The sequence below is a fragment of the Zingiber officinale genome, chromosome 2B (assembly GCF_018446385.1).
Source record: "Zingiber officinale cultivar Zhangliang chromosome 2B, Zo_v1.1, whole genome shotgun sequence".
NCBI classification, from domain to species: Eukaryota; Viridiplantae; Streptophyta; class Magnoliopsida; order Zingiberales; family Zingiberaceae; genus Zingiber; species Zingiber officinale.
This window is the reverse complement of record NC_055989.1, coordinates 84,190,187-84,208,623: the sequence shown is the minus strand read 5'-3', so window position 1 is coordinate 84,208,623 and position 18,437 is coordinate 84,190,187. Positions and strand designations below refer to the sequence as shown.

The 18,437-nt window shown below is 36.6% G+C and overlaps 2 protein-coding genes across 2 annotated transcripts; both read left to right on the top strand.

Moving 5' to 3' along the window:
• Nucleotides 1-487: 487 nt before the first annotated feature.
• LOC122046128 (probable mitochondrial import inner membrane translocase subunit TIM21) lies at nt 488-8,567 on the top strand. Its single transcript, XM_042606671.1, has 7 exons — nt 488-729; nt 2,106-2,124; nt 4,105-4,253; nt 6,055-6,236; nt 7,199-7,247; nt 7,350-7,469; nt 8,178-8,567. The coding sequence occupies exons 1-7, from the start codon at nt 574-576 to the stop codon at nt 8,334-8,336; spliced, it is 834 nt and encodes a 277-aa protein (XP_042462605.1). The 5' UTR covers nt 488-573; the 3' UTR covers nt 8,337-8,567.
• Nucleotides 8,273-18,051, top strand: LOC122046096 (phytochrome B-like). The gene is made up of 6 exons (XM_042606620.1): nt 8,273-8,755; nt 9,529-9,592; nt 10,389-12,592; nt 12,840-13,647; nt 15,699-15,992; nt 17,509-18,051. The coding sequence occupies exons 3-6, from the start codon at nt 10,408-10,410 to the stop codon at nt 17,705-17,707; spliced, it is 3,486 nt and encodes a 1,161-aa protein (XP_042462554.1). The 5' UTR covers nt 8,273-8,755; nt 9,529-9,592; nt 10,389-10,407; the 3' UTR covers nt 17,708-18,051.
• Nucleotides 18,052-18,437: the final 386 nt, after the last annotated feature.

Sequence of the window (18,437 nt, the reverse complement as noted above, 5' to 3'; positions counted from 1 at the left end):
AAGAAATAGATTCAATTTCTATAAATATGAATCATTTAAACATTATAAGAAAGGAAAAAAAATTAAAAGAACTGATATATTGTATAGTGAAAATAAATATTTAAATTTAATAAAATATTTTTTTATTTAAATTATATATTTTCGATAAGTAAATTGGTGCAGATGCTTTTACTTTGTAATTCACTAAATAATTTGTTAAAATTCATTAAACAGTGACTCTTTTGTTACTGGTATGACCATACTATACTATAGTGTAATTGTAAAATATTCATGTTATCATCCTATATTTATGATTTAATTTTAATTATAATAAATTGATAAAAATTTAAATATTTTTTAATTTATCCTAATGACTGATAAATTTTTTTTTTATAGAATCAAATCGTTATCTGTACCCAAGGATAGTACTCTGATTAGGTTTATTTATTTATTTTTACTGGTCCGGTTCATTATTTGGTTCGGGTCGACCGGGAAATCGTGGCGTATCCCCCACGTCAAATTTCTCGGGCAATCGAGTCACTACGCCAGCTCGAGGACGAACTCAGGTCCCGTCCGCTTGGGTTCTGGTTGTTGATGGCGTCTAGGGTTTTGTCAGGGTTTGCTCGACGCACCGCCGCACGCCGGCTGATTCCGCCCTCCTCCCGGCCAGAGGCGATCGGAAACCGCTCCGTTGGCTTGCCTTCTGCAAAGGAATCGGCTCTGGGATCATTGGCGAATTCATCGTTCAAGGCGAGTTTCTGTTTTTTTTTTTCTACTAAGACCTTATTCATCGTACTTGATCTCGACAAGTCTTATTTTTCTCCGTGTGCATTATTTATCTTGACAAAAAAAAGTATTCATTGAGATTCCGGGGCTTAATTGATGGATGGGTTCGACTTGGTCTCATTCTCTCTCAGTAGCTCCTCTTTACTGAGGTCTCCTTTTACTAGTGAATTTTGTTTCCCTTTGGAATCGTTTCATTTGGAATGAAAATTTGGAGAAGAAATCATTCCTTTCCCGAAGTTTTGGGCATGTTTTTTTTTATCATGTATGTCATCTTACTTCGAGAGTGTTCCGAATTACCCGTTGTTATTGCTTTGTGAAATATCAATGAGAACTTGGATTCCTGATGATGCATGATCAATTTTCTGTTGAAATTGGAAGATATTGGCTTTAACTCTTACTATAAAGACTGAATCACACAATGAATTTGGCATCACAGAAGCTAATCATGTGTTAATGTACGATCAATGAGTTAATTTTGTTGGAGGTACTTACGCTGACTCTCTTTTTTTCTGCCTCTGTCTCAGTAAGAGCATGGCTTAAAAAACACATGCAAGCAGTATGCATAACACATATTCTGCATGCGTGGATACATGTGGTCAATACTTAAACATTAGAAAATTATTTATATTGACGACTAAAGGTTTTGTCACTGTCAAAACAAGTGTTAACATTTACGAATTACAACCTACTAAATAGGTTAACTTAGTGATTTAAATTAATATGATTTTTGAGGTTTAGATGAATGCAATGAGGTCTTTTAATATGCTTTTTGAAACAATTTGTGAGTGAAAGACAAAACTCTCTTTTTTATCAACTAATCAGTCAATTGAAGTTTTGAAAGATCCATTTGAAGATTGGGACTTAGGAACTAGTTTGCATAGTCAATAAACTAATTAACTCTGATGAACATGCTTTTGACTATGAGATAATTTGCATGCAACCTATCTAATTTTCTCAATACTGATCATGGCTGCAATTGAACCATGAAAAATTGGAAAGGTTGTGGACATGTTGTCAGTATATTTACAACAACAACCACAATCAAGCCTTATCCAACTAGGCGGAGTCGGTTAACATATCATCAGTACATTTGATTTAAAAAATTTATGTTAGTTTCTCTTTGTAGTTCCTTGACAATGATGCACCTCAAGTCTGTGACTGTTTTGATAATTTCTTACTCACCAATGCTTGCTTGATGTCATATACAGAAAGTATTTTCATCTAAACCACCATGCATTTTCTGCTTCCAGTGCAATGTATTCAACTATTGAAGTCACAGTAAAATATTGGATTGAGGCACTTAATTAATTTTACAGTTTTTTTTCTTCCTCATTTTGCAGGATATCGTAAATGCTGAAGGTTAGCTAATTTTGAAGGCTTTTATGTTCCATTTTCAATCGTAAATCTTGTCCTCAAGTAATGAAAAATTATCAGCATGCCATTTCCTATATATTTTCCCTCACCTTTTCTATTTTTTCTTTGCATACAATAATGTGCATGTATAAACATAACCATCCTTCTACAATCATTTCCATGATTTTTAGTCATTTTCTTATAATTTGTATAACATATAATGCAAATGCAAGGTATGTTACTCCAAACGTTCACAAGTATTTAACATAGGTATGGAACTAGGTGCCTAACTTCACATTTTCTGAAAAGAAAATTATTAAGCATAGTCAATAGGGGTTTGATGGACGGTCTTGAGCTTGAGAGTCTGATACAAGTATGGTTAATTGAGGAGGCCTAGCAATGCAAAATAAAAACAAGATATGCGCATGTAAACATCCTTTTCTCTTTTGAACTGCTTATGCTTATTGTAAGAAATACATAATGTTAATTATTGTCATTCCATTGGAGACTACTTATATCGTTGTTCTTGTCTGTATTCCTTTAGAAGTCACAATAATGCATAGTGTGTTGGTGAACGCGTAATGCAATTTTATCATTCTCTGGCATATAAATTAATCTGATCTTGGAGCAGGTCCCTTTTTATTTTATTCTAGCTAATTATGCTTATAACTTGCTAATCAACAAACAGTCTGTCATAAGAGAAGTACCTGAAAAATTACTTTTTCTATTTTTGTTGAACAGTCCTGTCACAAATAATATAATGAATATGCTTTAAAGATGAGCATGTGACAACCATGATATTGAATTTGTCTTATATTCACACTGAAGTGGACAGTTTATATGTTGAGGTATATACCAAATGAAACTACTACTGATGCCTTGTTCACAATAGTCTAAGTCTTATCAATTTCATTAGTTTCACTTTATTTTCATTAAGTGGGATATAGCTTTGGTTAGTGTCTTCCCTCATCTGGATATTATCGTCTTAAGACCTTTGGTCAATTATCCCTATTTATTAGCCTTCAAATGAACATCCTAAATGTGCCAACAGCATATTAATTTTATCCCTTTCTTATAATTATGATATTTTGTAGAAGGGCACAAAAGGAGATTATCCTTCAAAACCTTTGGCCATTTAATCCCCATTTGTTAGTCCTCAAACGAACAACATAAATGTGCTGACATGGCATATTCATCATAATCAAGTTCCAAGAATACAATGGGACACAATGATTTGTCTTAATGTACTTCTGATATTTTTGCCCTCATCATCAAGTTCCAAGAATACAATGTGACAATGAATTGTCTTAATTTGTAAGAATTAATCATGATGTAAAACATTAATTTAGATTAGATCCTTCCCTAGCAACTTAAGCTTTTGGTTCGAGTCATGCTAGCATTAGTACACTTTTACTCCAAAAATTAGTTAAGTCTGAATCATTGATTAGTACTCAAAAGACCCTTGTGCTAGAAACCTTGACTTTGTTAATTTCAGGTCTTTTCTGCATATGTTTTGGGATTTAACTATAGAAAAATTTACCCTGTAATTAAGCATGAAAGATTAGGTTATGAATTAAGAACATCCATCGCGCTCTGTCAATCATTTATCTTTATGATATCAAGTTCTTTCCTTCTAGTTTATCATCTAAATGCACATTTTTCTTTCATCGGGGGTGTCTTAAAGTATCTAAAACTAGCATTCATCTTTATACCTGGATTTATGTTGTCAGGAATCCTACTATTAATGACATAATGAGTGGTCTTCAGAAGCTTAATTACTTGACAAACCGCTATTTTCAACTTGGCTAGTTTTCAGTTGGCTTGACTTGCAAAGAGTTTTTCTTTATATGGTGAAATACTATTATATGCCTGGGTTTCCTTCCCTTCTGTGCTCCTTTCCTCCCTCTTTTATTTAACTTGTATATTTGTTCTCAAGAGTTTGAGAGTAGATTGTGAGTTAACACAAGTTTTCCACATAACTTCCAGAAAAAATTGCCAAATTCTCCAGATGGCAATTGGTCAACAGAAACCCTGCAGGTCAACCTAATATTTACAAAAGAAACCCAGGCATATTTCCATGTTTAGCGAGAACTTGTGCATCAAATTATTCCACATCGGAACAAAAGAGAAGTGAGGTTTGAATTGAAGTTGCACTATTGATTTTTCAATTGCCATGTTAATTTCACTTCCATGCTTTGATTCTATGCTATTGTACTTAGTTTCAGTTCTGAGTTGCCACTTGAGAAAGTCATTGTCTCATTGATATGATTTAGAAAAGAAGGATTTGCATATGATTATATCGACTTGAATTTTTTTATGATAATCCTATAAACTTTTCCTGTTGTTTTATAAAGAAATATCTAACAATTATATTGATGCACTAGAGGGTATGATCTAGTCATCAGTAATATGGCTATTGGGAATGTGATAAATTAATTTTCTCATTGCTGTAGGTTTATATCAAAGCTAAGCTCTATGGTTACATTTTTATTTATGTTAGTACTAGATGAATTCACTAATTGTATTCGACATAATTCTCTTTAGTGTATAGTAAGCTTTAAGTTTATATATTTTTTATGTTAGTACTAGATGAATTCCTAATCATCTTCAAGTTAAATCTCTTTACTGTATGTTATTCACAAAATAAAATAGTATTTATTGATAAGTGGAGATAGACTACTGGAAGCTTGAATTATGGAGAAAAAAATTAGAAACTATGAATTTCAGGTTCAGTAGAACCAAAACTAAATGTATTAATCATAGTTTACATAATAAGAAGTGAGGTAATAGTCAAGATGAATGGGCATGCCATTGCTGAAAGAGCTTTAGATATATTCTATTGTATGCATTATTCGATGAGAAAGAGATATTGATGAAAATACATTACTAAGATAAGTAATGGTAGTTGAAAATGTATTGAAGCTTTTAGAATTTGTGATTGTAGGTGAAAATGGAAAATTTTATGAAACTCTTCTACAATCCACCTTACTATATGTATTAGAGTATTAGGTAGCTAGGAAATCATATATAAAAAATTAATCAAGGATGTGAATACTGAGATTGATGTGTGGGAAGACTAAAAAGGATAAAATAAAATAAAATAAAAAAAGAAATACATGTTTCGCAAGTGATTCACTGAGTGCCATCTTTGTTCATATGAATTGGTTAAATTCTCAACATTTTACTAGATAACTTAACTCAAAATTTTATTAAATAGCTTAACTGAAAATTTTATCTTATCTCTGAAGTCTTATCATGGTACTTATTAACATAAGCCAATCCACTTAGTTTTTTATGGTTAGCACATTATTAATTGGTTGAAAAGATCCTTATAAATAGCTATCAAAACATATCAAATTGTAGCAAAAGGTGATTACGCTCACCTCAGGCACCTCTCACAGCCCGTCCCAGGTTATGTGAAGGAAGGTAAATCACGGAGTCATCTTATAGCCGACTGCCAAGTTAGCTAGGGGGTGGGCTATCAAAACTTATCAAAGAATATAGATACTGTTGAAGTATACTCTTTGATGCTTTCTTCTCACTCTTCTTGAACTTCAACAGTTAGATATAACAACTGCGACTGATCTATTAGATTTAGGCAGCTAGGATGGTTAAACCATGTTTTCTTTTTGCTGACAAACCGATCTTTTGACATGACTAGTCATTTTGTGGCTCTAACTGTAACAATTTGCCAGAGTGAATATTTCATTGCCAATGAATCACTATGTAGAGAAATCGTGGACTAAGATAGTGGATTCTCGGTGTGGCATAGTTATCTCATAATTGTCTGAGTGCAGAAATGATAATACAGATAAGCCTAACAAGGTTAACCTATGATTTATTGGTTATTCTATTTTCAAAATTGATCATAATGTTGTATAAGAACTATGTGTCAATTATAGTCTATAAGAACTGATATTCATACAAATTCCTCAGGAGAGCAGAAAAGATATATCAACAATTGAAGATCCCTTTGATGCACCTACATACAACATTCCAGAAAAGCCAGTGACATTTACTGAGGGTGCCTCGTATAGTCTTGTAATACTTGCAGGATTGGGTGTTGCAGGCGTGGCTGCTTATGCTGTTTTTAAAGAGTTAATTTTTGAGCCTAAAGAGTAAGATTTACATAATTTTTTATACTTTGATAATAGTTTTCAGCTATATTATATGTTTTGACTCAACTAATCTTGCATGAAGAATGAAGTAAAAAGTATTCAATTTTGCCTTGTCATGTGATGATAAAAAATAATTACATTTTCTGTTAATTATGCAACCATTCTTTTATGGTTCTTTTCCAAACTGTGCGATGAATAAAAAATAATTATATTATGTTAATCATGCAACCATTCATTCGTGATTCTTTTACAAACTGGAATAGTTTCAGCTTTTGCAGCTGCTTACAGATTGACTGCTATTGTTGGAACTATAAACTTGGTACTCAACTTTTCAATGCATGCTGTTGGATGTGTATTTTCTGATTTATCTGAACCAACACTGTAATTGTCTGACACCGTTTTTTGACTAAGTATGTAAGTCAACAGACAAAACATTTGATTGGTTACTATCCAATTGTTTTCTTGATGGAGGGAAAGAGGGTGAAAAAAATTATTCATCAAAGATATATATATATATATATATATATATTAGCTCTATTCCATACGAAAGTGATTTTTTTTTTGTCCAAATTGGATGAAAGCAGTATAGAGAACAACTGAAAAGATTGCTTCAGTGGTTTCCTTCCCTCTAACTTTTCCATCAAAGGAAACAAAAAAAAATACAGCTGTGAAAATCTTCTTATCATCTTTTTTTTCTTCCGGGTTTCTTTCCCTTGTAGGAAACACATCCTACATGTCACAAATAGATCTGAGCATGAATTGGTAGGGTTATGGGACTGTGATTTAGATCTTGGCTGAGATTGAAAGTGGAAAGCTAAAATCAGTCCAATTCTTGCCGGCAAATGATCATAGAGGAATATTCTATTTTGATTTTTGAATGTGTTCCATTTATATAGTTGCATGATTGAATCATTATATAGATAAAAGCATTTCTCATGCATTTGTTTTAATCTTTGCTGTAGGTACAAAATTTTTGGAAAGGCACTTGAAAGGGTACAGAATGATAGCCGGGTATGTTCCAGTGGACTAATTGAGTACTTTTCTTTTCTTAAATCGCTGAATCAATGCCCCTACTCATTCATTTTGGAGTTCTTTTCTTACCATATTTGCCAGGTTACTGTTAGAATAGGCCACCCTGTTACTGGATATGGCCAAGAAAGCAGAAACCGTGCTGCTCGTCAACGCATTCCCAATAGAGTTTGGACTGATGAAGCTGGCATTGAGCATGTCGAGGTTATTATCTCCCAATCTTATCAAAATATCTCATTTAGCATTTGATTGTCTAGGACCTTGCCTTAGGAAGCCACAGGTAATTAGGTCTTTGGTTTGAGTGTCTGAGATAAACATACACACACACATACATAATGGAAGCTTGGATTTTCTATATTTGCTCAGTGTACGTGTGCAATGTAACTTGTCAACAGTATAAATTTTCAAGAACTAATATTGGACTCAAAATAATGCAATTACATCAAAATGAGGTCATTAGCTTAAACTGTCAAACCCAACGATCATCCTATATGTTATTTGTTTGTAGCATAACTGAAAGAAAAGACGACATCATAATATCCTGCTGTGGACATTTTTTTTTCCAGAATTGATCCACTGCCTGCCTCAGAAAAAATTGAATATTTCTCAATGAGTTACTTAACTTTAATCATAAGACATTTGCTTGATAGCTTAGTTGTGCTTATATGTTATTTAACTTATACAGTGACACAATTGAAAGAAAGAGGACAAATATTCATATGCAAACTAGTTTAAATTGATCCAAATTTCCTGCATTTTTTTTCTTGAAAAAGAAATCTCAATTTGCTGGGCAAAGCAGATTAGCTCCATACTGGAACATTGAAGTGCACACTAACCTTTGTCCTTAGAATTCATGACCATTATTTTCTAAAGACGCATTCCGTAATGAAAAGTTTGATTGTATTCATGCAGGTAAGCTTCCATATTCGTGGACCTAATGGATTTGGAAAGGTGTATGCAGAAATGTTCAAAAACCAAGCCGAGAAGGAGTGGATTTTCACATACTTGATTGTCGAGATTAAGTCTCCATCACCTGCACAGTTGATGCTAGAGTCGTATGTTCCTGCATAATGGACACCTGGGATGCTTTTCAATATCTCCAGATTTTAACTGTCCGAACCGTCACTCCAGAGCCAGGATACTGCTCATGCTTTGTTCCAACTTTCGACGTGGCTGAATACACAATGGATGATCATTTATGACAAATTTACTCCTTGTATTGATTTTGATGGTGAAGCTAAGAATGGATGGAGCCTGAGATTTTACCTATATTTTTTGATAATGAATCTTATTCTTTGCTTTTGGTGCCTGCACCTGCTGATGGATAATTTATCTCTGCCTGGCCACTGTACTATGAGTGGCTGCTTCCAATAAACAAACTTTGTCGATCTGAACTATTGCCATTGCCAATTAGTATGCTCATCCAATCTGTTCTTGCTTTGCAGTGATGCTTCTCAAAGTGCAGTCAATTTGAGGTCACAAGTTTCATGGTATGCAACTTTCATTTTGAAATTGTTTCTTTTAGTTCCATAGGTATTAAATTGTTCATAGTGAAATGGATCCGAGTTGATAATGATTTAGTTGTCGATCTTTGGATATTTACATGTACCTCTTTTGAGTGTTTATTTATTTATTTTATTAGTTTTATGGATGATCACCTAGTTGCAACATGGTTAGAGCTTGCATATTGCAACAAGTTTATTGCAAAATCTTGTTTACAACAAATTAGAATAGATTCCGTAAGGCGCAATACTACTAGTGTTGGCATCGAGCAATTGTTGAACAGCAAATTTGAATATATCCCTTTCTGATACATAAGCTCTTGCGAATAAGGTTGACACTTCGACGACCGAAGTTTGTGCTGTAATATTATTGTTTGTTTATACATTGAGCGATCGTGGGAGTACAATGAGTGGAAGTTCTAGGGTTGCGGAATTGCACAGGCCTGAGATTTTCCCCTAGGACTTTGCAGATGGTTGAAAAGGGGCTAGGTTGAGCCATCCGTAGCTCATCTACAAGTCGGTTGAGTCGAGTTTGGGTTGAGCCTTAAGTGGCTGCTGGTCGCAATCGTGAAATTGTACGATGGAGGATGGCACAAGTTGAATTGACTTAGATTTGATATTCTTAAATAAAACATTGTAGTTTGCATTATTATTATTATTATTATTATTATTATTATTTTCAGTTTGAAAATTTTCAAGTCAATCATCAACTTTTATTTACTTTTCTCAATAATAGCCAATTTTCTTCGTTTTTTTTTCAGGAAATTTTGCATTGCATCGTATAAACGAGCTCAGGAGAAATGCAGGTTTCTTTAGTAACTTCAGGTTCTCTCTCTCTGTTTTTGTTTCTTTGTTTCTTGACTTGCAGATTCGTATTGTTCTATAAAGAATTTAAAAAGGGATAAAGAAGAACAAATGGAGAAAAAAAAAAGTTAAAAGGAGAGACATCCAAAGGGGTTGCTCTTTCTTCCCCACCTTATCACGTCCTTTTTATTTATTCTCGATTAAAGATGAAAAGATAATTCTTATTTTTTAAAATCATCAAATTAAATATTTTTTATTTTAAAAATGGAATTGGCAGAATTGTGTATTTCAGCCAATATTTTAATTCTTTAATTTAAAGTAAAAAAATTATAGAATTAAACAAATAGGAATATAATTCAAGGTAGTAGTTTGGGATTCTGTCGTAGTCATATTAATCATGTGATAAATACATTAATACAGCCATAATTTGTAATACAATATTAAAACTAATTTAATTTGTGTGATATTATTCGTAGGTTTTGATATTTTGTGGAAAAAAATATGTTGTGGTGGGAAGGCGAAGTGATGACTGATGATAATTAATAAAGGAGTGGTTTTTTTTTTTTTGAATTTTTGTTCAAATAAAAAGCCGTTTCTTTTGTTTTTGCCTTTTCATTTTTCTAATTTTCGCCCTTTATTTCTTGTTCGGTCGGTCGTAAAATCCCGAGATTGCCCTCTGAACGAACATTGCCGGTAAGGAGATTGAGTCCCAATTCGCACTCCAAAAATCCACCAATCATCCATTTTTATTCCGATTCTTCAATAATTATTACCGGATAATCGCTATTCGAGCAGATCAATCCTTCTGGTACTGCAGTGCAGGCAGCGGATCAAGCATGGCTTCCGGTAGCAGCAGCAGAGGAGGCGGCGGCGGAGGATGGCCCCGCCAGCAGCAGCAGCAGCGGAATAGCAGTGCTAATGCCGTCTCTCAGTCGTCAGAGAGGGACCGCGGTGGCGGAGAAGGAAGTAGCCGCCATGGCGGAGAAGGAAGTAGCCGCCAATCGGGGATGAACAAGGCGATCGCGCAGTATACGGAGGATGCCCGTCTCCACGCCGTGTTCGAGCGGTCCGGCGAGTCGGGCCGATCGTTTGACTACTCGCAGTCCGTCCTACGCTCGGCGCCATCGAGCTCCGTCCTGGAGCAGCAGATCACCGGCTACCTGTCCAAGATCCAACGCGGCGGCCACATCCAGCCCTTCGGCTGTACCATAGCCGTTGAGGAGCCCTCGTTCCGCATCATCGCCTACAGCGAGAACACGCTCGACCTGCTCGACCTGTCGCCCCAGTCGGTCCCCTCCCTCGGCGCCCCTCATCCTCCTGCTCTCGCTCTCGGCGCCGACGTTCGCTCCCTCTTCACCCCCTCCGCCGCGACCTTCCTCGAGCGCGCCGCTGGCGCCCGTGAGATCGCCCTTCTCAACCCCCTCTGGATCCACTCTCGCACCTCCCGCAAACCCTTCTACGCCATCCTCCACCGCATCGACGTCGGCATCGTGTTGGACCTCGAGCCTGCCCGCTCCGAGGACCCCGCCCTCTCCGTCGCCGGAGCCGTTCAGTCCCAGAAGCTTGCCGTCCGAGCCATCTCCCGCCTCCAGGCTCTCCCCGGCGGCGACGTCAGCCTCCTCTGCGACACAGTCGTCGAGCACGTCCGCGAGCTCACCGGCTTTGACCGCGTCATGGTGTACAAATTCCATGAAGACGAGCACGGCGAGGTGGTGGCCGAGTCCAAGCGCGATGATCTCGACCCCTATATGGGCCTCCACTATCCGGCCACCGACATCCCACAGGCATCCCGCTTCCTCTTCAAGCAGAACCGTGTGCGCATGATCGCCGACTGCAACGCCACGCCCGTCCGCGTTATCCAGGACGAACGCCTGGTCCAGCCACTCTGCCTCGTCGGCTCTACTCTCCGTGCCCCACATGATTGCCATGCCCAGTACATGTCCAACATGGGTTCCATAGCCTCCCTTGCCATGGCTGTCATCATCAACAGTGGCGATGAGGATGGAGGCAGACCCTCCTCCTCCTCCTCCTCCCGGGCTGGCTCTATGAAGCTCTGGGGCCTTGTCGTTTGCCACCACACGTCCCCTCGCTGCATTCCCTTTCCCCTTCGCTACGCCTGCGAGTTCCTCATGCAGGCCTTTGGTCTTCAGCTCAATATGGAACTCCAGTTGGCTGCTCAGCTTTCGGAGAAGCATATCCTCCGCACTCAGACTCTCCTCTGTGACATGCTGCTCCGTGACTCCCCTTCCGGTATTATCACTCAGAGCCCCAGCATTATGGACCTTGTCAAGTGTGACGGGGCTGCCCTATTCTACCATGGAAACTACTGGCCACTCGGTGTTACACCTACTGAAGCACAGATTAAGGACATAGTCGAATGGCTGTCCACTTGCCATGGGGGCTCAACTGGTCTGAGCACTGACAGCCTTGCGGATGCTGGATACCCTGGAGCAGCAGCGCTTGGCGATGCAGTCTGTGGCATGGCTGTGGCATTCATCACAAGAAAAGATTTTTTGTTCTGGTTCAGGTCTCATACAGCTAAGGAAATCAAATGGGGCGGGGCTAAGCATCATCCAGAGGACAAGGACGATGGGCAACGGATGCACCCACGTACATCCTTCAAGGCCTTCTTGGAGGTAGTCAAAAGCAAGAGCTTGCCTTGGGAAAATGCTGAGATGGATGCCATCCACTCACTGCAGCTTATATTGCGTGATAGTTTTAGGGATGTTGATGGGACGAGCAACTCAAAAGGCATTGTCGATGGCCAATTTAGTGATTTGGAAATGCATAGGGTTGATGAACTTAGCTCAGTTGCAAGGGAGATGGTTAGGTTGATAGAGACAGCAACTGCACCTATCTTTGCTGTTGATTCAGATGGGTGCATAAATGGGTGGAATGCTAAGATTGCTGAGTTGACAGGACTACCAGTTGAGGAGGCCATGGGTAAATCGCTAGTTCAAGACCTTGTCTTTGAGGAGTCGGCATATGTTGTTGACAAGCTTGTCTATCGAGCCCTAAGAGGTACTTCATCCATTTTGCTTTTCACAAACCAGTTATGTAATATCATTTGAAATTGCTTACAGTTGAGAATTTCCTTTATTGGTTAGTTCCATATGACATGCCAGTTATGCTGGGTACAGCTTAAGCTGTTTGACAGTAGGCACACATATAGCCTCATCATCAAAATAGTGTTGAAGATGCGTGAATATAGATGTGATGGTGTTGTTGTTAGATTTTTATATCATTCACCAAACTCAGATTCCTGCAGGTGAAGAAGATAAAGATGTTGAGATAAAGTTGAAGACATTTGGCTCACAACAACCAAAAGATGCTGTTTTTGTGATCATTAATGCGTGTTCTAGCAGGGACTTCACAGATAATATCGTAGGTGTCTGCTTTGTTGGTCAGGATGTTACTACACAGAAAGTCATCATGGACAAATTCATTAACATCCAAGGAGATTATAAAGCTATTGTGCATAATCCTAATGCCTTGATTCCGCCCATTTTTGCTTCCGATGAGAACACGTGCTGCTCAGAGTGGAATATGGCAATGGAAAAGCTTACTGGTTGGTCAAAAGGGGAAATAGTTGGAAAACTTCTAGTTGGAGAGGTTTTTGGCAGTTGTTGTCGTCTAAAGGGGCCGGATGCTATGACTAAGTTTATGGTTCTACTTCATAATGCTATTGAGGGGAAGGAAACAGAGAAGTATCCATTTGCTTTCTTTGACAAGAATGGAAAGTTTGTACAGACTTTGTTGACAGCAAATACAAGAAGTAATGTGGAGGGTCAGATAACTGGAGCCTTTTGTTTCTTGCAGACAGCTAGTCCCGAATTGCAACAAGCAATTGAGATCCAGAGGCAGCAGGAAAAGAAATGCTTTGCTAGGATGAAAGAGTTGGCTTACATTTGCCAAGAGATAAAAAATCCACTGAGTGGTATTCAGTTCACAAACTCACTATTGGAGAAGACAAACTTGGATGATGATCAAAGGCAGTTTCTTGAGACAAGTACTTCTTGCGAGAGGCAGATGATGAAAGTTATCATGGATGGGAATTTACAAAGTATCGAGGATGGGTAAGTTTTCTTGAATTTATAATAATTCAATTAAAATTATTATAAATTTTACTTTAATTAATAATCTAACTTTAATTAAGAACTTAGGTCACATTAATTGAAAACTTAATTTAACTTTAATTAATATATTAATTTACCTTATTAAAACCTTAAGTCTACTCTAACTCACTTTAAATTAAACTTACTTTATCATAAAATTTAATCAAAACTTAATTTAAAATTAACTTAATCTTAGTTTAAATGAATTAAGTGTTTATGTGGAAATTAACAAATATGAACTTGAAAGAATGGATTGGAGTGGTTTTTGCAGGTTTTTTTTTAGTTTAAGTTTGATAGTGAGAATAGTCAACTCAATGACGTGCCATGTTATATTTGAGATATCTTTTGAAATATACTAGGTTATTTTTCAATTTTCTAACAAAGACACTTAGTTTTGCACTCTTTATCCTTGTGAAAGCTGTTAATGAGAATACTAACATGGAGATGATACTTTTTGTCTCGTGTAAATTTGTCTCGATAGCAATTTGCATAACCTTCACAAGATTAAAGATGAGGATACTAATAATTATAAAAGTGAATTATTAATAGTGTTGGAAAACAAGGTTCAAAATCTCGAGTCGTACCAACGTTTAAGTTATTGATTGAAACGATACTATTTCAATATCAGACCGATGTTTCGATAAATGATGTCGTTAATGGATTTGAGAAGTTGAAGAAGGAAGCAGATCTGTTCCAAACATGATTTTAAATCTTGTACCATGCCAGGCGAAACGGTCAAAATATACCATTATGCTAAATTATTGAAAATCAACACCACTCAACACATACAATGTCTCGTTCTTTTGTTTCATCTCCTAAAACCTTCAATCTATTACCAACACCATGCATTGTAGCCTGATACTGGAGCGGTATCTTTCTGATCAAAGACCGAAACTAAGGCACAACTTGAAATTTTGAACCTTGATGTTGAGTGGTTGAGTGGTATCTAGTTTTAGTGATTTATTGGAACGATATGTTTTGCTTGTTTCGCTTGACATGATACGAGATTTCAAACCATGGTGGAAAGGAATTACCACTCCAGATTCTAATGTCCAGAATCAATTTTGCACATCTTTTAAATCCAAATTTAGTTACATACCTATGCTTTTTGTCGCCCAAAATTTTGATAACAAAACATATGAATGGAGCTAATCATTTCCTGTTCTTCTATATAAAGTAACCTAAAAAATTAATGTAAGTGTGAGTCTGACTTTAACTTAAGCCATAAGCATTGAACAAACAAAAGCCACACGATGTGCAGATGACTTTTAACTCTAATACAATCAAAATTAGTAACAAAATTTCTAGTAAATTCCCAGAAGAAAATGCTAGAGAGCATGGACTGATCTCATTTAAGAGATGCCTTTTATTATATTGGGCATCTCAAGATCAACTCATAAGTTGACCTGGCTTTAGGAGAAACACTGTAGGTTAATCAATTTTATGTAGTTCTGGTCTTGATAATCATGTTCTAACTTCTAAGGAAACCTTACTGTGTCAAAACTATGGTAAGAAACCAATCCTACTATATATGTACAATACCAAGCTACTTCAAAGTTCTTCTTTTGTACTGGAATGATTCAGTGCTGATGAAGGTTAAATGTAACATTGTGGCGTATTTAGATTGTGTCTTTTGGAAACAAGGATTCCCCAGCCATCAAGGTAAAACATGTTTTTGTTATTTAAGAATATATAGTAACTTCACATGCCGGTGCAACTGTAAGAAGTATTATGTATACTGTTTTCAATTTTGTAACTCGTGAAATACCTTATGAAACTTGCCAAATTATATGGTTGTAGACTATATTTATTGGTTATTTACCATAATCTTTCTGTATAACTGATTGTGCTAATTCTCTTTGACTTTTTTTTAAAAAATATTTCTGTCTCTTCTATGTGAAAATCATTTTATTGAAACTGCAATTTTGCTATATATTTTTCATGATGAACTACCATTCAAATTCTATTTGTTTCCTGTACCAATGTTAATCTATGTTTTCATCTGATACCAGATCCTTAATACTTGACAAAACTGAATTCGGACTTGGATGCATTGTTAATGCCGTTGTTAGTCAAGTTATGATTTTATTGAGAGAAAAAGGTTTACAGCTGATTCGAGATGTTCCTGAGGAAATAAAAGTGATGCTCGCTTATGGTGATCAACTCAGGATTCAGCAAGTGTTGGCAGATTTTATGCTTAACATGATCCGTTATGCACCATCTCCAGAAGGTTGGGTAGAAATGCAGGTTAGGCCAACTCTCAAACAGAGTCCAGATGGAATAGAAATGGTTCTTCTACATTTCAGGTGTGCTTTCATTTTGTTTAAATTTTTACCAACTAGAAGATAGTGTTAAATGTGCATGGTTATTTTCCTTTTTAAGTGCAACTGTTGCCATTAATTTCTACTATTAAATTCTGATGTGCTTTGTGTGGGCTCCAGAGTCACTTCCATTTACATACCTTCTTGTAAATTTGCTTGTTTAAGCATGCATGGTTTATGTTACCACTTGAGAATAAAAATCATTCTCTCTATATATCTCTTTTTTTGGTAAATATTAATGTCTACCTGACATTTACGATGTATCTGTTTGAAACTGAGTAATATATATGTAGCACAAGTGTTTGTTTATTTTTAGGTTGGGAAACAAGCTTGGAAAACTTTTCAGTTTTCTCAGTAGATGTAAGACCTTAGAAATTCTCTATAATGAGAAGTGAAGATAAAAGACAGGAGACTGTAGAGGATAATGTTACAGCGATAAGCGAGAACTAGAGGTCACCTGGAAGCAAGGGGAAGGCAAAAGAATACTATTAAATGATTTAAATTGGTCATCAAGTTGATTTGTAGTCCATGGAGGATTTATAAAGCAGCCTTTTTTCCCTCATTTGCTAGTGGACTGTTATGAACTTTTTCCTTTCAATTCCATGATAACCAGAATACTTGCTGATTTCGTGAGGCTCAATGTCAAGTGAACTGGTTTGAAAACTCTCTAAATCCGTCTGTGAATTGCACTGATTAATAAGCATGGATTTATTTTTTTTTCTCTCTCTGATTGCAACTTTTTTATAACAAAATTAGAATTTCTAAAAAATATATGTTGCGTATTTGCATGAATATGATTGTTCACATTCATTTCATTTGTTGCAAGTCAGTAGCTTTTGTAAAAATTTTATCATCGTCAAATGCTTCTAATCACTACTAACTCTGTATGGTCGTGTGTTTCTGATCCTGATTTCAATTATCAGTAATATTAGTGTGTGCTCATCGTTGTGATGAAGCATGTCTCTAAACTAGTTTCATAAATTCTAGTTTATGAATCAGGTTCGGTATGTTTTTTTTTCTTCTTAATATTATGGTAAAAAAAAACTTATCATGGGATTCATTTTGTTCATTTTTTGTTTCTTACCTGGATCATTATGACAATGCTTGTCTCTGAACCTGTTAGTTGGATAAATTTTAGTTTATGAATCAAGTCTCCAAGGTTTTTCCCGTTATTTTCATAAGAACTTATCACACGATTCATTTGTTGAGTTCTTGTTGCCTACCTGGACCTTTTCTTTTGCTCTTCTTATTCGTTTCAGACTATCGACTACTCGAACCAATATGATCCCTGGTTAGCGCCCCTCTACTTCATCTTGAATGCTGTACTTTGGCTAAGTTACTAAAATTTCATATATATTGAACTATAGTTGGTGGGCTTGCAGTAAATTAAGAACCTGTTTGTTTATCGTCAAATTTTTTATCAAGTTATTTTAAAGAATAGATTAATTCTTACCATGTTCATCGTCAAATTTTGCTCTTTTTTTTTGTTCTTTTTTTTCAGAATAATTTGTCCTGGAGATGGCCTTCCTTCAGAATTGGTCCAGGACATGTTTCACAACTCTTGGTGGGTGACCGAAGAAGGCCTAGGACTCAGCTTATGCCGAAAAATACTGAAACTGATGAACGGGGAAGTCCAATACGTAAGGGAGTCAGAGAGGTGTTGCTGCCTCATTGCCATCGAACTACCCACTAGATCCTGAGTAAGCAGGCGAAGCTAATCGAGATCATCTCTGATTGCTTACTCTCCACCGTCGTCGAAGGACTTTTCGAGATCACAATGAAGGATGACTCGGAAATGAATGGTGCTTGTAAACTGTATCGATCGCGCCATTGATTGTGCCGTCAATAATGATGTCTTATTCTCCTAATGATGTATGAGTTTTAGTTTAGTGTTTACTTGAGGTAGTAGGGAGAGCAGAGGAGGGGGCTGTTTTTATGTATTTGCCATAATCAAATTGCGAAAGGACGTGTCGAGGAAATGCAGAATTAGTAAATTATGCTTGTAATACTCTCCCAGATATACGAGAGAACTGTCTTTAGTGATTGTGTAGGTGTGATTATCTTTGTGGTTGATGTCGAACACAAGCGCAACTTCTATGAGGAAGGAGTTATTCAACATACTCTTCATTTGATCTTGAATGTTAGATGCCACTTGTGCAAACATTCAAGGGGATCTTAAATGTTCGACTCAATTTCTTCAAAGACAAGTACCGTGAGGCGACGCTATAGCTAGACGAGAGCTTGGTTCACGCCCAAACGAATTCCATGGCTAAATGACCCAACCGCTTATCGCCTACGACTAACAAAAAGTAAGCTAAAAGCCTACGGCACGATCAGCAATCAAAGCATGCAACTCATAATCCCTCTCAATTCCTCCATCCTTCAAGCCACTAACGGGGTCATATCAAAACTGAAGTCTTTGCTCAACTA